The sequence below is a fragment of the Arachis stenosperma genome, chromosome 4 (assembly GCF_014773155.1).
Source record: "Arachis stenosperma cultivar V10309 chromosome 4, arast.V10309.gnm1.PFL2, whole genome shotgun sequence".
Lineage (NCBI taxonomy): Eukaryota > Viridiplantae > Streptophyta > Magnoliopsida > Fabales > Fabaceae > Arachis > Arachis stenosperma.
Window position 1 is genome coordinate 138780699 of NC_080380.1, and position 22117 is coordinate 138802815.

The following is a 22117-nucleotide window of genomic DNA, read 5'->3' on the forward strand; positions in this document are numbered from 1 at the left end:
TATCTCGTTTACATCCTAAGTACGACGAAAAAAAAAAGGCTCTACAAGAAATTAATAATTGGCTCTAAACTATTGATCTTGTATAATTTTTTAAGCGTTGTTATTTGTACAAATGTAATATGAGTCCTCGTTTTATTTTTTTATCATAAAAAATAATTAAACTTAAATAATTTGATTAATTATTATAAATTTTAATACAAAAATTTAAGCATTGATATTTTAATTCATAAAATATCTAAATTAATTTTATATTCATTAAAATTAAATTTGATAAAATTATTGAAATGATATAATAAATAATTTTATTGAATAATTTTTAATTTTATTAAATAATTTTTAATTTTATTAAATTAATATAATTTTAATAAATAATAATTTATTTCTTTTTTATTCATGATGGTGCTACGATGCAGCAATCCTAACCTGACTAAAAAATTCTTACGGTCATAGAAAGACATTTAATTTAATTTTTTTAGGATGTAAACGAGATACGTATTAAATTTTTTTTAGTCAATTTTATTTAAAATGTAAATGAGATACTTATATATCTATTTAATTTTTATGATAGACTATTGGATAACTAAAAAGATAGTATTTATAGTTTATTTTAGATTATTTTAAAAAATAAAATCGATTTACATAACTCATCTAAATTTATGTTTTAACAATTTTATAATAAAAAATATTAAATATTTATTATTTTAATTAATTTTATACTTATTATTATTTCAGACATTAATAGACTTTTTTTAATATTTTGTTTATATTATTTTATTTATTTTATTTATAGTGTAAACAAAATATATGTATATACATCTTGTTTTTAATATAAATAGAATAAATAATATTACATTAATTAATAAATATTCTTGTAATAATATATTTTGATAAATAAAATATTTAATTTATTTATTTAAAATTTTTTTCAAATTTTTTATTATTATAATAAACTATTATAATAAAATTTTTATTTTATTACTTTAATTTAATCTTTTTTTTCTTTTTCATTTAAAAAAATAGTCTCCAATCAACAATTGACACATAAAAATAATATGTTATGTTGATTTTCTTAGTAAGCACTATAGAATCTCTCCAAAAAATAAGTCGTAAGAGAGAAAAAGGAATAATGAAGGTTTTAGTTGTTCTTTTTTAATTGAAAAAAGAGAGTAAAATTGAGTTTTGAGATAATAGGTTACTTTGATTGATTAGCAGGGGCAGAACTACGTAGTAAAGAAGGTGGACAATAGTCTCTCTTTATTTTAATTTGTTACATATAAATTATATGTAAATTTTAATTTAATTTTTTTAAAATTTTATTTTAATATTATTTTATTATATAAATATTTTTAATTTTTTTTAATATTTTATCTAGTTCCGTCCTGTTAATTAGTACATACTCTAATTGAATTTACCTAACATGAGTGAGAGTAAATTAAACTAAAACCAATTATAGGTGTACGGTTAATTTTTTTCAAACGAATCAAGTTCTAAATATAATTACCTCGTCTCATACAAAGAACCTTATAAATACATGTAATAGTTTATTCCATTTAAATGAAAGAATTTTGTAGTGTTATTCAAACATAATCTAATGATCTCCTGCACGGTAAAATGGTCAAACTAGTTATGTCTTACATGATAGGGATGTAATTGTAATTCACCCTTTATGTTATGAGTTATGACAGTGAAATAATAAATCATTCCGAGTATAAAAATAAGTGAAACAGAGGAAGTAGTAATGTAATAAAATAGACATCAGTAAAAATCTTTGAGAAATAGATGAAAACTCGAGGAAATAAATAAATAAAATCCCTCCTTTACATAAAAGGTGTACCGCTATCACAGATTCACGCGTCTTCAGTATTCATTGCCCACTCAACCTTTTGTCTCCTTCATCACTACCCAGCAGCTTCCGCTTACTTTCCTTTCTCTCTTCACAAAGAGTTTCTTAATTGATGTTATTAATTAATTTTTTAGTGTTCATAACCACAACTCTTGTTCAGCAGATACATACACTTCTTCAAACTTCAAACATATGGCATCCGCCTCTTCTTCCACTTCAATCCCACCACGACGACCATGCACCTATCACGTGTTCTTGAGTTTCAGAGGAGAAGACACTCGCACAGGTTTCACTGGCCATCTCTATGCGGCCCTCAACAGGAAGGGAATCACAACCTACAAAGATGACCAAAACCTTAGCAAAGGCCATGTTATTTCAAAAGAACTCCTGAAAGCAATTGAAGAGTCGATGTTTGCAGTCATCGTTTTCTCACCGGACTACGCTTCTTCGAGTTGGTGCTTGGATGAGCTCCAAAAGATCATGGACTGCAACAACAAGGTGAGGCAACACATCGTGCCGGTGTTCTACGGTGTGGAGCCTTGTGATGTGAGACATCAAAGAGGAACCTTTGAAAAAGCTTTCAAGAAACACGAACAGAGACATGACAGTGAGAAGGTCAAAAGATGGAGAAATGCACTAACACAAGTTGCTGCTCATTCTGGTTGGACCTCCAAAAATCAGTAAGTTAAACTAGTCATTACTCTTGTTCAAACCTTTAGATCCATATCCATGTAAACAAAACTGCAATCATTATACATACCATTTTGAACAAATAACATAGATCTGCTTGTTAAAATTGCTCCGGTAGATGGCATAATTAAAATGTTTTCACTAAAATTTTTTTAAGATCGATAAGAGATATTACTCTTAATATTATATAATATTATTATTTTATAATACTACATTTTAAATATTTTTCGAAACCAAATAGAGTGCAATGTTTAAACAACGATGATAACAGTATACTAAAAATTAGCCACAATGTTTAAATTTCTTGTACATACATATCAATTTTTAATTGAAAAATAAAATTAAATTATAGCAAATTATATTCTGGTTCCTATGACTTTTTTTTTTTGTCAAAATAGATTTAAACCATATCTACCCTACATCCATAGTTTAGACTTTAGAATAATACATTAATCAAATCAAATATTTCTAAAAAAATTTTAGTTGAATATTTTAGTCCTTAGAAAAATTTATTATCAAATTAGCTTTTTATTTTTTCATTCAGTTAGACAAATCAATCTTTAGTGGATTTTTTTTAGAAAAAATAAATATTTGAATTAAAGTTTATAGTAATATACAATCACACTATGAACAAATTATTATAAATTTTATTTCAAATATAATCATGGAATAATAATTATGGTTATTTTAATCTACCACAATTTTCTTCTTGAATTACATATGAAATAAAACTCTCGAAATAAAATTAATTAGCTAATAATAAAATAATATGTTAACACCATGAAGGCATGGAATCAATCACAATAGAATGATATTGATAATGAATGTTAAAAATACAGCGTAATAACCCAAATTAGTCCTAAAAAGAATTTTAATTCTCAACAAATTTTAACTATTAAATTAGTCTGATTTTATATTTTATTAGACATATTGATTTTCGTCTTAAATTTTGATTAAAAAAATTAGACAAATCAATGCATATCATTATTTAATAATATAGAGTATAGACATAATGATCACTAAAAATTTTTAAAATTCTAGGATGAGTTCTTCCATATAAACAAATAATGAATTTGAATTCTCTAAATTTTAGATTTTTATTTGAGAGAGTAAAATATGACCTCTCACCCTTAAATATTTTTTTTATTATAATTTTTTTAGTCCCACTTATGAAATAGATAATAAGAAATTACACTTTATCCTTTAAAGTGAAATAAAAAATTTAGAGGATACAAATCCCAAATAATCTTATATGAGAATCGATTTGTCTTTAGGAATAAAAATTTAGAGACTTTATTTAGTATTTAAAATTTGTTAATAACTAAAATGTCAGACTAAAAAATTTTAAAAACTAATTTAGAGTATTTCTCAAAAAAGTAATGCTACATATTTAAATCTTTTTACGAACTAAGTCCAACCAAGTTAAAGAATAAAATTTGAAATAATACTAATCAATAGTCATAACTGATTTTTGTTATGATAGATCAATTTAATTGAACTTAGTTAACAAAAAGACTTGAATGTGTAGCATTATTTTTCTCAAAAACATATATTGCATTAACCTTTTTTGTTTCTTAATAGGCATAAATAGATATCAAGAGTTATTAATTTTTTATGATGATTTATATAACCAGAAATACTTTCGTATAATACGGTTTGTTAGTATGCCACCTAACTAATAATAATTCAATGAATCAGGTATCAAATTAAAATAACTTTATAAAAATCTATATCAAATGAATAAATTACCTGGAAAATATATATAGCTTATTGCAAATAAATTTTGTAAAAGAAAATTGTTTTTGTAAACTTCAGTTGTTTTGTATTGTATTGTCTTCCTTTATCTTATTACAAAGTTTCTTTTTTATAATAAAAGTTGTTGCTTTATTTTTCTTGTGTTGCTAGACTTACAAAGAAATTCTCGTTCCATGAATAATAGGGACGAAGCTGAGCTTGTGGAAAACATTGCTCAACATATATTTGAAATATTGATTTCAAGGTTGCCACCTTCAACGAAGAATCTTGTAGGGATTGATTCAAAAGTGAAACAAGTGATTAGCCTCATAAGTCTTGAGTTGAATGATGTTCGCTACATAGGCATATGGGGAATGGGCGGTATTGGTAAGACAACTATTGCTAGAGCAGTTTTTGATACCATTCGAAGTAGATTTGAAGTTACTTGCTTTCTTGCCGATGTTAGGGAGCGATGTGAGAAAAAAGATATTACTCACGTACAAAAGAAACTTCTTAAACAAATGAAGATAAGTTCAAATGCTGTTCATGATAAGGATGAGTGGAGGAGAATGATTCAAAATTCTCTACATCTCAAAAAGGTGCTTCTTGTTCTTGATGATGTAAATCATGAAAAACAACTAGAGAATTTGGCTGGGGAGCAAGCTTGGTTTGGTCCTGGAAGCAGAATAATAATTACAACTAGAGACCTAGAGGTGCTAAAGGGACCAGAGGTGCATGAAACTTATAAGGTTGAAGGGTTAGTGAAAAGTGAAGCCTTTAACCTCTTTTGTTTGAAAGCCTTTAAACAGGAGGAGCCTACAGAAGGGTTTTTGGATTTGTCTGAAGAAGTGGTCAAGTACAGTGGTGGTCTTCCATTGGCACTTAAAGTATTGGGTTCCTATCTTAATGGTAGACCTATTGCGGTTTGGCACAGTGCTATCGAAAAAATAAAGAAGTCTTTACATTCTGAAATTATTGATGCTTTGAAAATAAGTTATGAGGGTTTAGATGATATGGAAAAGAATATTTTTCTAGATATTGCTTGTTTCTTTAAAGGAGATAAGAAAGATTATGTAACAAAGATATTAGAAGGATGTGGTTATCAGGCTGAAATTGGTCTTGATATTTTGATTAACAGATCATTGGTCACATTAGAGAAGAATAAATACAGTGTGGTGGTTACTCTGGGGATGCATGATCTGCTTGAAGAAATGGGCAAACAAATTGTCATTCAGAAATCTCCGAATGATGCTTGTAACCGTAGCAGATTGTGGTGTTTGGAGGATGTTGAATTTGTACTTACTCAAAAGAAGGTAAGTGTCGTTTTTTTCTCAACTATAGGATGCATAGAATTAAAATATGAATTTGACAATGTATTTGATATTATATCTACGTAACTAAACTATTTTTTATTTTTGTGGTTATCTCAATCAGTATAGTTTTTTCATTGGTTTTTTTTTAATTGTTTATTTATTTGTTTACGTGTATTGGCAGAAAACTAAAGCAACTCATGGCATCGTTCTACATAAGCGGTATAGCGAGACTGAAGTGAATCAGAGAGATTTATCTTTCTCAAAAATGTGCCAGTTAAAGCTTCTCATTTTAGATGGCGTGGAAGCTCCCATTCTCTGCGATATTCCTTTTACATTAAAGGTATTTCACTGGAAAAGTTGTCCACTGAAAACTCTGCCCCTTACAGATCATCAACGCTATGAGCTTGTTGAAATTGATCTGTCTGATAGCCAAATTGTAGAGTTATGGGATGAAAAGAAGGTAGACCTTTTCATCAACAGTTCTATCAAATTTTATTACATAAACATTTCCAGCATAAATATTAACCATGTGATTTTTCTTTTTTATGTTTTTTCAGGTTTTAGAAAAGTTAGAGCACTTAAATCTGTCACAGTGCAAGCGGCTGAAGCAAACGCCAGATCTTTCTGGGGCTCCCAATCTTAAAAAGCTTAATCTTTCGAGATGCGAGGAGCTGGATTATATTCACCCGTCTCTCACACACCACAAGAGGCTTGTTGAATTGAATTTATGTGAATGTAGGAGTCTTGAAACACTTGGAGATAAATTGGAGATGAGTTCACTCGAGATACTATATCTAGATAACTGCAGTAGTTTGAGAAGACTGCCAGATCTTTCTGGGGCGCCCAATCTTAAAACACTAAATCTTCATAGATGTGAGGAGCTGAATTATATTCATCCATCTCTCGCACACCACAAAAGCCTTGTTGAAGTGAATTTAATGAATTGTAAGAGTCTTGAAACACTTGCTGATAAATTGGAGATGAGTTCACTCGAGAAACTAGGTCTAAGCTGGTGCAGTAGTTTGAGAAGACTGCCAGAATTTGGGGAATGCATGAAACAGTTATGGATTCTTAGTCTGAGAGATACAGGTATAGAAGAGCTACCCCCAACGCTTGGAAATTTGGCTGGCGTGTCTGAGTTGCACTTAAATTGTTTTGGCAAGAATACCGGTCTTCTCTTATCACTTGGATGTTTCGTTGGCCTTAAAAAGTTGGTGTTATATAGTCTTCCACAGAAAACTGATGGGTTAGAGTCCCTCACACTCACAGTCAGAGCTGATTATGATGATTCTGACAGCTCATCTAGAGAAGAGTCGACCCTTTCCTATGATATTGCCCACTTAGCCTCGTTGACGGATTTGGATTTATGTATGGGCAGTTTTTTAAGAGTTCCAGTAAGTATCCATCAACTTCCCAGACTTACACGTCTGAACTTATGGGATTGCCGTTCCCTGGAGGTTTTACCAGAGCTTCCATCAAGTCTAAGAGAATTAGACGCAGGGAATTGTTATTCACTGGATGCATCGAATGTTGATGATGTTATATCAAAGGCGTGTTGTGGCTTTGCAGAATCAGCTAGCCAAGATCGTCAAGACTTCTTGCAAATGTGGATCCCTAGGAAGGAAATTCCAGCATGGTTTGAGCATCAGGAAGAAGGTAGAATTGTATCAGTGTCATTCCCGCAGAATTGCCCTTCAATTGAAACCATCGCACTTGCTCTCTGTTTCCTAATTGTATCAGATTTGATTGACGAAACCTACCCATCGGTGATCTGCAACGGGAAAGAATTCATCAACGCGAGTTTATACGTGGTGGATAGTTCAGATACTTTGTTCATTGTGTGCGTGAACGGTTACTATTTTAGTAAGCTGTTATGCCAACACAATCGCTTCCAATTGTTGTTTCCAGATTTTTTCGATCCTGATATAGTACGTAGATGTGGAGCACGTTGGGTGACTAAGCAAGACGTTGAAGGTTTCAAGAAAACAAAATCAAAAACTGGGAAAAGGAAAGCAACTCTTGAACTGAACATGGACATGATCCCACATTCTTCAACTTCAAGGAATAAGATGCTTGTGGTTGCCCCTCAACTATATGAACAAGGGGAAGAGCGAGCCACCACAGCGGAGGGCCCTATCCACCATTTGGCATCTCGCAAAAGCTCTGACCCACCTCAACTCTTACCTCTCTTCCCTTTGCATCCCAGTTCTCATAGCTCATGACAGGTTTCTCCATATATTACATGTATGGTTCCCCAGATTTGAAGCTTTTCACATAGCTCATTGCATCCATCCAACTGCGATGTGAACCCAGAAACCTGAAACGATATTACATATTAGTTCCCTGAGGAATTAAAGTGATCTCGTTTTTCGGGTCTGGAAACTTGAAACATCAGTTTTTAAAGGCTGTGGAAACCTTAGCAAGGCGTCATGTCAATCTGCATCTGGTGTTGTGTAAATTTGAGTTTGATGTAACCATGTATGGGACTATTTGGATTCATAAATTATGAAATTGTTTGTATGTTAATATTCTAGAAAAATGATATCAAACTAAAACCCTTTTTACCTTTTTTGTTATGTTCCTTATGAGAGATTTTATTTTCTAAGAAGCAAAAGAGACTATTCTAAGGTCTTCCTCTCTTGTGATGTAAGCCTCAATTTGTAGTTGCAAACTAGAAATGTCACTGTTGATTCCATAACTTGGGAGGATCATATCTAACATTGAGAGACAAGAGGTCTTCTTAAATGCACAAATTAAGGTAAGTTTTGGAATTCTGTATCTCAATGTTATGTTTAGATATATAGCTCTCTGATGATAGACACAAAAGTGGTGATGCCACTGCCTCTACTAATCATCACAAGAGTTTTGTGCCTGGTGAATAGAAAGCAGAGTTATTACTTTGGAAGAAATTATAAACAATCATTTTAGACTAAGCCAGAAGTGATGTTATTCAGAGAGTAACTGTCTTGCTAGCAACCCAAAACCACTTTTCCATAAATTTCTGAGGTTTTTAGAGCTTTAAGGTGATAATAACTAGTTTTTTCCCATTTAGTTGTGAAAATTGTAATAATTTCTTAATATATATATATATATATATATATATATATATATATATATATATATATATATATATATGCAAAAAAAAAAAAAACCACTTATTCTTGAATGGATGTATAATTTGTTAATATAAACTTGGGCTTTATATTAAAAAAAATGCAAACCTTAGATAATCGGTAGATACAGGTCCATAAGGACCTTCAACATGGACATTGAGATGATCAATTGCAGATGGTACTGAAAGCATCTGATAGAGTTTCTGGGACCAAGCTCCCTCACTCTTAATGACAACACTTAGAATTTCAGGCTCCAAGTTACTATTAGAAGTAACTGTTAATGGATGCCACTGCAACTTTGATATGCTTGCTTGGTATGTTTATGAACACAATACTTGTGGGATTATATGTCAACCCTGCAAAAAAAATATATATATTTAGCCACATCAGCACTAAAAACAATATATAAAAATTCTTATCATTGAAATTTGAACATTTTTTTTTCAAGAAGCAGGTCATGAACCAAATTATCTGCGTGAACATGAACAAAAGAGCCGAGATAATGGATTTATGTGAGACAAATATAGTTGAAGATGATGTGATTGATGAAGTGAACAACTTTGGTAGAGAAAAAAGGTATGGCCATTTGCCAAGAGCTAAATTTAATTTTGTTAGAAGAATAAATCTTGAAAGCTAATAACATTTTCACATTTTTTAGTGTTGATTAGTGTTTGAAGGAGCTGAAGTACAGCAATATGAGTTCCCCCATGAACTTAAAGTGATAAAATTTTTTTGGGTCTGGAATCTTGAAATGTCAGTTCTTAAAGGTTGTGGAAACCTTAGCAATACACAAATTTAGCCCATGTCAATCTGCATCTAGTGTTGTTGTGTTAATTTGAGTTTGATGTAACGATGTATCATGTATAGATACAATTTGGATTTATAAAATAATAAACTAAATTGTTCGTATGTTAACATTCTAGAAAAAAGTATGCAACTAAAAACCTTTTTATCTCTTTTGGTTTAGTGTTCCTGATGACTCATTTTCTTTTGTAAGAAACCTAGAAGATTAGTTAGAAAGCATTGTCATTGGTGGTAGATGGGGACTAGGATCTAACTTTTGTTATATAGCCAATTTACACTGTTAAAAAATAACAAAATTTCTAGCCCAGAATAAGCTAGCTAAGATCAATTCCTGTTAATAGCCAAACATTTTACATCTTCTAACAATACAAGTAATATCGCCAGTTAAAATATAAAGAACTCAAAATGTAGATTTTTAGTCAAATTAGATGAGCAAACAGCTGCAACTTCTTGACTCATTTTTATGTGACATTGACCTACCATGAAGCATGAATCAAATAGTGCAAGATTATATATTGGTAGATAATGCTTAGATGCTAATTATCTAACTGTAGAAGAACTTAATATTTATATTACATATTTTATTTTATGAAAAAGAACAGATCTCTTATCAAATTTGACAAAACAATGTCTATAAACTTAATACGTTTTTTCCCATTCAAAGTTATAATATAAATACAGAATGAGGAGGTCGTATAAACAATGAATCATTGTCTAGAGATTAAAAATCATACTTAGTTTACTTGCATATTATGTCAGAGTCTCAAATCTCTGTATATAATGCAATCAAAAGTTTACGTATCATGAATCTTTCTTTCCCTTGGCCTCGACTTCCTTCCAAGATCATTGGAAGTCCTCCATTGGAGTGAGTGTCCTTCAGAAAATTTGCCCCTTGCAAATCATTCATATCAAGTTGTTGACATAAAACTACAATCTAGTAATATAAAGCAACTTTGGCACAGAACAAAGATAAGGCCTTGTCCTCAAGATGTTCAGATCAAATGTTATTTAATTTGAACTTATGATTTGGCATCTACATCAATTTGTTTTCCCTCTATTTTTCTTTCTGTTTGTTTTTTATCTTCGTTATTTTTAACTTTAAGCAAGAGGAAAAAAGTGGTGTAGACATCAAACTCATGTTAAAGTATATTATTTTTATTATTATTAGACTTTTGAAATATTAAATACACTAACTAAATAATAGTAAAAATTAAATACGAATGATGAAATTCTTGATATAAAATGTTATCCATTAATTTAGAATTTCTGGATACATACGAAGAAGACTCTTGTTATGAGTTATTCCATTATAGTTAAAAGAAGACATTGCAAATGGAAGACCAATATGATCTTTATCTAGATGCAACAACCCAATTTCCTTTTTAATTATTTATTAGCGATGCACCTTTATTTGAATTTCCACACAAATGACCAAAGTAAAGGCTTATTCAGCTATTCTGCACCCTCTCCTTTCTCCTTTCCTGTCATGGAAGCTACCCATGCAGCTTCTGCTCACTTTCCTCTCTATTCACACGCACTAAACCATGATATTTATTTAATCTTTGTTAATAATACTTAAGAAACACAACACTGCTAAACACAGCATTGCATAAAAAAAAAAAATTCACACCACACAACATGGCATCTTTAGCTGCAGAAGCCTCTTCTTTCTCCACTCCTCCTCCACCAAGATCATGGACCTATCACGTGTTCTTGAGTTTCAGGGGTGAAGACACTCGCACACGCTTCACTGATCATTTATGTGCCTCGCTTGAAAGGAAGGGAATCACAACTTTCAAGGATGACAAGGACCTTGAGAGAGGTCAAGTTATCTCTCTTGAACTTCTCAGAGCAATTCAAGAGTCTATGTTCGCGGTAGTTGTTCTCTCGCCAAACTATGCTTCCTCTGCTTGGTGTTTGGATGAGCTTCAAAAGATTGTGCCTGTCTTCTATGGTGTTGATCCCTCTGATGTGAGGCACCAAAAAGGAACATTTGCTGAAGCTTTCAGAAAACATGAACACAGATTTGGAGAAGGCAGTGACAAGGTTAGAAGGTGGAGAGATGCTTTCACACAAATTGCTAGTTATTCTGGTTGGGATTCCAAATATCAGTAAGTAGTTATTCATTTATTTTCTACTATGTTAATCTGAATGCATACTAGTACTTATCACTATAACATTTGTTAACTAGATTTTAGATATAACTAAAATTAAAATACAATCAACGTATTTTGGTAGTTAAAGGGTTTTGGTGTAAATCATAACCATCTAATTGCTGAAGTGCTATTTCCTTTTTCTGAATGATTGTTCAATACTACATATTTTTGTTAGAAAATTATATCTTTGATTAATTTTGAAAGCTAAAACACCGGTTAAACTATTTTCCTAGTGTTTCTTGGTTGACAAGCAAGATGTATGACTTTTCTTCACTTTATGATCTTTTTAGACTTGAGGCAAGATTTGTGGAAAGCATTTCTGAACACATACATAAAAAGCTAATTCCGAAATTGCCATCTTGCACTAAAAATCGTGTTGGGATTGCTTCAAGGTTGGAGGAAGTGATTAAACTCATAGGTATTGGGTTGAATGATGTTCGTTTTGTAGGGATATGGGGCATGGGTGGCATAGGTAAGACAACTATAGCTAGAGCAGTATATGAAGGCATCCGAGGTGAATTCAAAGTTTGTTGCTTCATGCGGAATGTTAGAGAGTTGTCTGCAAAAAATGGTTTTGTTCAGTTGCAAAGAGACCTTCTTGCATGTCTAAACATAAGTAGCTCTTTTCATGACATAGAAGATGGAAAAACAACGATAAAAAGTGCTTTGTGTAATAAGAAAGTTCTTCTTGTTCTTGATGATGTAAGTGAGCTAAACCAGTTAGAGAATTTAGCAGAGAATCAAGATTGGTTTGGACCGGGAAGTAGAATAATAATCACAGCCAGAGATATGCACTTGCTAGATATACATGGAGTCCATGGAACTTATGAAGTTAAAGGGTTAGATCGAGAAGAAGCTTATAATCTGTTTTGTTTGAAAGCCTTTAAACAACTTGAACCTAAACAAGGATATTGTTCTCTGTCTAAAGAAGTTGTGATATATACTAAAGGTCTTCCTTTGGCAGTTGAGGTTTTAGGTTCCTATCTATATAGAAGAAATGCTGACTTTTGGCATAGTACCATTAGAGAAATAATGAGTTTTCCACATTTTGAAGTTCTCAATGCGTTGAAAATAAGCTACAATCATTTGATGCCAACAGAGAAGAGTATTTTTCTTGATATTGCTTGTTTCTTCAAAGGAATGAAAAAAGATGAGGCAATACATATATTAAGAATGTGTGATATTTATGTTGGAGTTGGAAGTGATATTGGAAGCGGAATTGTTACATTGATTGATAAAGCTTTGGTAACTTTAGATCAAAATAATAAGTTAGAAATGCATGATTTGCTTCAAGAAATGGGGAGGCATATTGTGTATGAAGAATCTCCAAGTAACCCAGGCAAGCGTAGCAGGCTGTGGTCTAAAGATGACATTCATCAAGTGTTGACAAATGATCTGGTAGGTGAAACTTCCTTTACAACTGATTGATCTGATATGAAAATAAACATTTATTTGTTTTATTTTCTCAAGTTTTATCAATATCCAAGTTTCCTTCTATTTCTTAAGTTCATGTTTTAGGTATCTCAGTTGATTGTAAAATTTATTATTTGTCATGTTTATTTTGTTCAGGGAACAGAAACAATTCAAAGTATGGTTCTAAGCTTTGGACAAGATAAGTTTTATTGGTTTCGGAATAAGCCATTCTCAGCACATTGGAGCATTGAAGCCTTCTCAAAAACAACACAGTTAAGATATCTCAGTTTACCATACATGGAACTTCCCCTTGGCCTCAACCACTTCCCTAGTTCAGTAAGAGTTCTGCATTGGGATTTTTGTCCTTTGGAAACTCTCCCCTTGTTAAATCAACAATATCAAGCTGTTGAAATCAAAATGCAACGTAGCAATCTTGAACAAGTTTGGCATGGAAAAAAGGTTAGATAATTTCATCAAGAGATCTTTTAAATTTGATTTTACCATACTGACTTATGAAAGACTAATATTTTGAAATTTGTGTTTTTTTTCTTTTTAATCAGTTTTTGGAAAAGCTGAAGTACCTGGATTTGAGTAGCTCCCGCAACCTAAAGCAGACACCTGATATTTCCGGGGTTCCCATTCTTGAAACACTTGATCTCCAAGGTTGTGATAGCCTAACTGAGGTTCACATATCCCTCATACACCACAAGAACCTTGTTCACTTAAATCTAAGCTACTGCGAAATGCTTAAAACTCTTCCAGGTAAATTAGAGATGAGTTCCTTGAAGGAGTTGATCATTGAGCATTGTGAGAGTTTTGAAAATCCCCCAGAGTTTGGAGAATGCATGAGAAAATTGTCAAGGCTTTCTCTAAGTGGAACTCCTATTAGAAAGTTGCCCTCATCACTTGGAAATTTAGTTGGCCTTGAAGATTTGAGCATAAAGGGTTGTGGAAAACTTGATTCTGTTCCTGATACCATTCATAGGTTGAAGTCCCTCAAGAACTTGGATCTTGGCTCTTGTTTTAACCTTCATGGATTACCATCTTCAATTTCAAGCCTCCCCTTGTTGAGTAATATAAATTTGAGTGGATGTTATCAGAGTGAAATATCTTTCTCTCATGATCTATTTTGCTACTTCCCATTATTGATGCATTTGGATCTAAGTGGTCACTGGTTTGCTAATATCCCAATAAGCATTCATGAACTTTCCAAGCTTAGGTCCCTTAAGCTAAATAGATGTGGTTGTCTTCAGTTTCTGCCAAAACTTCCATCTAGTATTAGAGAATTAGAAGCATATGGGTGTAGATCACTGAACATACTTGAATCCAATGTTTTGTCAACCATTTGCACTGCCTTTAAATCTTCTAGTAGCCAGGATCAAGAAAATCAAGGTGTGGTCTTGGAAATGCTGATCCCAAGTACCAAAATTCCATCTTTGTTTGTCAATTATTCACTGAATGGTAATGATGCAGCACAAGCACTAGTCCCATATCCAAGTGATTGCCGTCTGAATAAAAATTTAAAGGGTATTGCAGTATGTTTCCTGTTTTATACAACGTTTTGGGGATTTGATAAATCAGTGAAGTTGAATTTGTCTGTTAGCAATGGTAATAGGTGCATCATTCCTTGGAGAACATATAGAATGTGTGATGGTTATCACCTTTACATTCTCTGCTTGACCAATGATTACTTCAGGGGAGAATTTCACCGAGATATGGGGTTTAAACTATTGCTTCGGCCAGAGGTTGAGTATGGGGAATTTGATTCTGAAGAGTTCGAATATCTTCCTTGTTATCATGCCAAAGTATTGAGCACTGGCTGGACATGCATTGAGGATATTGAAGATTTGAACAAAAGTGAGATTGAAAGGCAAAAGAATGAAAGACAAAGTCTGTTTGACTTGAACAAAAGCATTGAGATAATGGATATATGTGAGACAAACATATTTGAAGATGATGTGAGTGAACTGAACAACTTTGGCAGGGAAGAAAGGTATGGCCATTTCCCAAGAGCACTATTTAATTTTTTGAGAAGAATCAATTTTGAAAGCTAATAACATTTTCACATTTTTTTTCCAATTTTGATTAGTTTTTGAAGAAGCTGGAGTATACAAATTTGATTTTGGCCAAGAACTAAAGTGATCTCATTTTTCCGGGTCTGGAAACATGAAACATCAGTTCTTAAAAGCTGTGGAAGCCTTAGCAATGCACAACTTCAGTTGTTGTCAATCTGCATTGTGTTATATAAATTTGAGTTTGATGTAACCATGCATGAAACGATTTGAATTTATAAAATACTAGAATGATTAATGATAATATATAATAAATATTAAAAATTGTTATGTTTTGTAGAAATAAATTAAATATGTATAAATTGAAGTTAAATTTAAAAGGTGTTTTATTTTAAATAATTTGTAGTACAAAAGATTTGGATGTTGGAGTTGTATAAAGTGACATTTTTATTTGGTGGTTTGATTTTTGCATTTGTTTTAGTTGATGGACTTAGTCATCTCATGTGGCGCTCGTCCTCCTTTTTTTGTTGGTTGTTAGAGTTGGTGCTTTCTTCTTTTTGTCGTAAGTTCTTGCGAAGACATGTTCTCCATGAATTGTTGAGTTTGATGCGCTTTCTATTGTGTTATTTGGTTCCATCTTTGTATTTATGTTCTTCTTTCGAAGATGTGTCTTGAATTTGTATAGTTTTCTTTCTCTTTAATCTCTTGATGGGGTGGTGCTTCAATGTGATTATTTTTCTAAAATGTCATTAGATTTGAAGCAGTTGTGCCCAATAAATTTTTTGCGTCGCCATCAAATAGTGCAAAAGTTGTTGTAACACTTTGATCTAAAACCTTTAATTAAATTATGAACCTAAAATAAGTATTGGGCTAGCAACTAATAATTTGATAGATGAGATTATGAACAGTATATAGAATTACTTTATTGTTGGATATTGTGGTGTTTGATTACATGTGCCGCAAATGTAGTTGTTTCTTTTTTTTTATATGCTTTCTTCTGACACTTTTTACATTTAACATAGTTCCATCCTAATTTGTCATCAATTTCATTTATAGTTGCTAAAATTGTGAAGATCTTTTTCTATTCCAATATTCAATTTATGTTATCATTAGGTATATGGAATTTGAGTAAGTATGAATGTATGATGTATGTTGTGATTTTTTTGTCATACCTGATCATTAGATTCTCATTGCATGGCCATTAGATCTTGGATAGTTATTTGATTTTTAATCGTTCTGCTCTGAAAGAATGATGCTCTATTGAGTAAATTTGAGATGTGCAGTTCGAAAATAAATTTTTTGTGCTGAATTTGATGATATGTGAAGGAATAGTGATAAGAGACTTATATATGTAGTTTAAACGTTATAGAATTTAAATACTTATAACGTAAAATTTATTATGATTAATAATATTATTATGACATTTGTAATATAGATGTTTATTATCTTTAGTGTGTTATTTATAAAAATTAATAAATTAATTGTTGCGGTTATAAATTTATTGTATTGTTTATAACGGTAAGATATAATAAATATAGGAATATGAATTCAATGTATTTGAAGATTACAAATTTATTGGATTCTGTTTTTTAGTTATTTATATATATATATTATTTTTGGTGATTTGAAAATAATAGTTGATTTGACAAAAATTGAGTGATTGATTCTAACCAAATAATAATTATTCTAAAGTTGGCAATGCAATTGACTTAGCCAATGGCCTAAATTTATGGAGTTGCGGTCAACATAATTATTGTAATAATTATATATTTAGATTTGTATCCATGCATGATGCATCTTATATGTACAAATATACGCAACAAAAGCTAAAAGTTAAACATTTTTAGTAAAAAAAAATAATAGTTAATTAGTGTTTTGAGGTAAACATGCATGCATGATGCATCTTATATACTACGAATGTATCTAATATGAAAATGTATGTCTAATATCATATATTTTTTGTTTTCATTTTGATACTCTTTTAATAAATTTGTTTTTTTTTAGTTTTCAAATATTCTTTTCAAAATTTACATTGGTAAAATAAAATAGAATTTGTTTTTAATAATAAGTAAAAACTACAATAATAGTTCTTTGTACCTAGTGTTACTTCTAAAAATTAAAATGATTTTTTTTACCAAAAATACAAAGACTATGGGAGACTCGAACTCGCGACCAATATGGGAGACTATGCCATTTGATGTATAACCGTATAACTCATTGGCAAAAATTAAAATGATTATAATAAATATAATTATAATAATAAAATATAATTTTTATTTTTCAAACTTTTAATTTATAAATTAATTGTTGCGGTTATAAATTTATTGTATTATTTATAACGGTAAAATATAATAAATATAGGAATATGAATTCAATATATTTGGAGGTTACAAATTTATTGGATTCTATTTTTTAGTTTTTTATTTGTATATTTTATTTTTTTGTTGATTTGGAAATAATAGTTAATTTGGCAAGAATTGAGTGGTTGATTCTAAAGTTATGCCAAGTAAGCAATATTACTGACATGGCATTAGTAAGAGAAAAGAAATGTCTCAAAAGTAATGTGGTGCATACTTATGTATCTACTTTTATATATTAAGAATAGATTAAACTATTTGTATGTTAATGTTCTCGAAAAAGATATGGAACTAAAAACCTTTTTATTTATTTTTTGTGTGTGTTCCTCATGACAGATTTTATTTTTTTAGAAGCAAGAGACTACAAGTATTTAGAAGCAAGCACTGTTATTAGTGGTAGCTAGGGACTAGGGTCTAACTTTTGTTACATAACCAATTTACACTATCAAAAAATAACAAAAATTCTAACTCAAAATAAGCTAGCTAAGATCAACTCTTGCTAATGGTTAAATCACCAGTTAAAGCACCAATGAGCCTTAGCTCAAGTGGCACAAGTTCCCTTTCCTACTAAAGAGGTCTCAGGTTCGAGCTTCATCATGTGCTAACTTGACCAAAAAAGGGGATATCATGTGTGTCTGGGTGTGGTATGTGTGAGTGTGTAACCTATTCAACCAAATTAGATTCCATTCCCTTGGTGTCTCTAGGCTATAGTTTAAAATAAAATGCCCTTCACTTGAGGTTAGTGATATATTTATAAAGGTAATTAGTGTTATATTTTACAAAATAATAGCAAATTGCCCATTCTTAGGTCAGGTCTTGCACCATAGTGTACATTGGTAGCATGGGCAAGGATTTGGCTTGGTAGGGTTTCCAATTCTCTTTCTACGTCACAAACTTTGGAAGTTGTTGACCCTACTGATGGAGATGACCACTCTATATTTTGTACCTTCTTTACTTCCTTACAAGTATATCAATTTAGTCCCCTGAAAAATATGTCACATTAGTCTAATTCCTGAAAAATATGTCACAAGTATATCAATTTACTTCCTTACAAGTATAGTTACAGAATTTGTGCATCATTCCCTGGTTCCTCCTACCTATGCATCAGAGTAAGTGGTCGATTACTTAATAAAGAAAAAACATTCAAGAAAACAAAAACTAAGTGGTCGATTACTTAATGACTTTATTGGTTTTAAATTTGATCTCTTTTGTTTAAAAGCTTTGAAACAATAAAAACCCGTCCAAGGGTATTTGAGTTTATCCATAGAAGTGGTCAAATATATTGGTGGTCTTCCATTGGCACTTGAAGTATTGCCATCGTATTGAAATAGTGCTATTCAAATAGTAAAGAGCATTCGTGTTGAAGAGAATAAGTCATGACAGTTTAGATTTCATGGAAAAGAATGTCTTTTTAGATATTGCTTGTTGTTTTAAGACAACTATTGCTAGAAGAGTCTATGAAACCATTCGAAGTGAATTTAAAGCTAGTTGCTTTCTTGTCAATGTAAGAGAGACACGTGAGAAAAGAGGTATTGTTCAAATACAGAAGCAACTTCTTGCTAGCATGAACATAAATTCAGGTACTTTCAATGACGAGTTTAAGGGAAAAGGGATTATTCGTGACTCTTTACGCCGTAAGAATGTCCTTCTAGTTCTCGATGATGTAGACGAGGAAGGCCAATTGGAAAATTTGGCTGGTGAACAAGACTGGTTTGGTCCTGGAAGCATAATAATAATCACAACTAGAGATACACATGTACTAGAAGTGCATGGAGCCGTGAATAGAATTTGTAAGGTTGAAGGGTTGGAGCAAAATGAAGCACTTGAACTCTTTTATTTGAATGCTTTTAGAAGGCCAAAACCTATTGTAATGGCCTTCCATTGGCACTTGTAGTATTGGGTTCTCACCTTTGTGGACAAACCATTCATGTTTGGCGCTATTGAAAAAATAAAGAGCTGTCCACATAACAAAATTTTTAATACATTGAAAATAAGTTATGATGGTTTAGATCATTTGGAAAAGAATATTTTTTTAGATATTGCTTGCTTTTTCAAAGGAGAATATTTAGAGAATGTGACAAATATATTAAACGGGTGTGGTTATCATGCTGAGAAATTGGCATTGCTACTTTAATAGATAAATCTTTGCTCTCCAGAACAAATGACGATGAGTGTGGCGATATACTCAGGATGCATGACCTTCTTGAAGATATGGGCAAACATATTGTAAAGCAAGCGTAATAGATTGTGGTCTTATGAAGATGTTGATCGTGTCCTTGCACAAAACAAGGTATGTGCCATATTTTTAGGATTGTATGATGTATAGAATTAAAATAAGAACCCATAATGAATAAATATTCTATGTAGGAATTTGAAGCAACTCATGGCATCGTTTTACCTTACATGAAGTGGACAGATTTGGATATAAGAGATTTATCTTTCTCAAATATGTTCAAGCTAAAGCTTCTCATTTTAGATGGCGTGAAAGTTCCCATTCTCTGCAATATTCCTTGTACATTAAAGGTTTTGCACTGGAAAGGTTGTCCAATGGAAACTCTACCCTTTACAAATCAACAATATGAACTTGTTGAAATTGATTTGACTTATACCAAAATTGTACAGTTATGGGATGGAAAGAAGGTAGACCTTATCAAATTTTATTACATTAGATCTCTTCAGCTAAATGGTTCCCCAGATTTGAAGCTTTTCAGAGACCTCATTGCATCTATCCAACAGCCATGTGAACCCAAAATCTGGAGTTTATATAATATTAGTATTTGAAGTTGTATTTTATTTTGTAATTCTTTCTCTTTCAATATTTAGGAAAAATAAAAGGAGAGTTTGTGTTATGTGATTACTGGATATGTGCGACTGTGTTAATATTAGTATTTGAAGTTGTGTTTTATTTTTGAGGTTGTATTTGAGTTCATGTGTGATAGCTTTTCTATTTTTTTTAATATCCTGCAAAAAATATTTTAATCTTAGTTTCATGTGTAAATTGTTGCAATGAGGTTATAAATTATAATAAAATTTTTTTGTTGGGTTTTGGAGGGTGTTTAGGAAGATGGCGCTTGAGATTAACAATGGTTTAAATTTTTCATTGTTGCAGCATAGAACTTGTTTGGCAAGCATAGGGTGAAATTTGGCAAGAATAACAACACAGATTCAGATTCATTACAGAGGGAAGGAGAAAATCTGCAGGCCATGGAGAGTACCAATGCGAACTTAATTGTAAGTTTCGAGTTGTTTTGATCTGTGATTATTGATAAAGAATAACCTATATGTTGTCTAGTTCTATGGGTTATGTCTTTGATGTACCTCATTAGAACTTTGATTACTAAAGTTTAATTGCCATATGAATCAAAGGTTTATGGGTATTGCATTATGTTTCTTGTTTTATACAGTGTCTTGAGAATTTGATAAATCAGTGGTTTTTAATTTATTCTGCTAGACATGGTAATTGATGCATCATCCCTTGGAGAACATATAGAATGTGCAAAGCTTATCACCTTTACATTCTCTGCTTCACCAATGATTACTTCAATGACAACAAATATCGCCGATATATGGGGTTTAAACCTTTGATTCGGCTGCAGGAACAGGTCAGCTAAGGTGAACCTGAATATTTTCTGATTATCCTTGTTTTCATGCCAAAAATATTGAGCACTGGCTGGGTGCCTATTGAGGATATAGTAGATTTGAACAAAAGTGAGATTGAAAGACAAAGGAGTGCACGTTGGGTGTGCAAGCAACACATTCAAGATTTTAAGAAAAGAAAATCCCAAACAGGGAAAAGAAAAGCAACTCTTTGAACTGAATATGGACATGATCTCACATTCTCCAGCTTCTAGGAATAAGATGCTAGTGGTTGCCCCTCCACTATGAACAAGAGGAAGAGCGTGCTGCCACAGCACTTAGTTGTCAACTTCTCATAGCTCTGACCCATTTGAACTCTTACCTCTCTTCCCTTTGCGTCCCAGTTCCCACGGCACTTAGTTCTCATAGTTCTTGGCACAGGTTTCTCAATATGTTACATACTTACATGTATCATTACCAAGCCTAGATCTCTTCAGCTAAATGGTTCCCCAGATCTGAAGCTTTTGACACACCTCATTGCATCCATCCAGCTGGGATATGAACCCAGAAAGAAATGTAAAAATCTCCAGCACAAACACAGCAAGTGAAGGGTGTATATATGTTTTGGGCTGCTATTAGTTGTTCTTTATGTCACTTTTGACTTCTTAATACACATCTTATAATATGTCTTTTATTGTAAAAGCATGAGCAATCCATTTGTATATATTAGTTATGCTTCTGAATTCTGATAGCTCAACATTCATAGTAGAACTTATTGATTCTGCTATCGCTACTTTCTCATTTACGTTGTTAGTGCACTAGTTACTTAGACTAGAGAAGGTGAATCATGAGAAGTGAGTATGATTTTCTCATTCATTTCTGAAATGGAGGGTGGTTATATACATGCTGCTTACTTCATAAAAGATTTCCTACTACTGATAATTAACTAACCGATAACAAACATAATTACTTGGATCCAATTAAATTTTTTCTTCAAAGGATATCTGCTTTGCATGTGCTTCCATTCAGTGGTTGCAAAATCGTTTCACTTCACGGCCTTCAACTCATTGTTTTTAGGTAATTGAAGACACAAGTGTTGGGAGTTG

The 22117-nt window shown here is 31.7% G+C and overlaps 2 protein-coding genes across 3 annotated transcripts; both read left to right on the top strand.

The window, feature by feature from the left end:
- Positions 1-1872: 1872 nt before the first annotated feature.
- Positions 1873-8146, top strand: LOC130973893 (TMV resistance protein N-like). Of its 2 annotated transcripts, none has more exons than XM_057898579.1 (4): positions 1873-2523; positions 4473-5580; positions 5762-6040; positions 6138-8146. In XM_057898579.1, exons 1-4 carry the CDS (start codon positions 2036-2038, stop codon positions 7800-7802), a joined length of 3540 nt encoding a protein of 1179 aa, XP_057754562.1. In that variant the 5' UTR covers positions 1873-2035; the 3' UTR covers positions 7803-8146. The 2 variants fall into 2 exon arrangements, with proteins under 2 accessions (XP_057754562.1, XP_057754563.1); XM_057898580.1 differs by having other exon boundaries at positions 5762-5920.
- Positions 8147-11101: 2955 nt separating this feature from the next.
- Positions 11102-15370, top strand: LOC130973790 (disease resistance protein RUN1-like). The gene is made up of 5 exons (XM_057898454.1): positions 11102-11608; positions 11944-13051; positions 13223-13525; positions 13627-15059; positions 15156-15370. The coding sequence occupies exons 1-5, from the start codon at positions 11136-11138 to the stop codon at positions 15160-15162; spliced, it is 3324 nt and encodes a 1107-aa protein (XP_057754437.1). The 5' UTR covers positions 11102-11135; the 3' UTR covers positions 15163-15370.
- The last annotated feature ends 6747 nt before the right edge of the window (positions 15371-22117 follow it).

Coding starts and splice junctions, on each gene's coding strand:
- LOC130973893 (XM_057898579.1), top strand. CDS start 2,036: ATGGCATCCGCCTCTTCTTCCACTTCAATCCCACCACGACGACCATGC. Junction 2,524..4,472: donor GGTTGGACCTCCAAAAATCA/GTAAGTTAAACT, acceptor CATGAATAATAG/GGACGAAGCTGAGCTTGTGG. Junction 6,041..6,137: donor AGTTATGGGATGAAAAGAAG/GTAGACCTTTTC, acceptor ATGTTTTTTCAG/GTTTTAGAAAAGTTAGAGCA.
- LOC130973790 (XM_057898454.1), top strand. CDS start 11,136: ATGGCATCTTTAGCTGCAGAAGCCTCTTCTTTCTCCACTCCTCCTCCA. Junction 11,609..11,943: donor GGTTGGGATTCCAAATATCA/GTAAGTAGTTAT, acceptor TGATCTTTTTAG/ACTTGAGGCAAGATTTGTGG. Junction 13,052..13,222: donor AAGTGTTGACAAATGATCTG/GTAGGTGAAACT, acceptor TATTTTGTTCAG/GGAACAGAAACAATTCAAAG.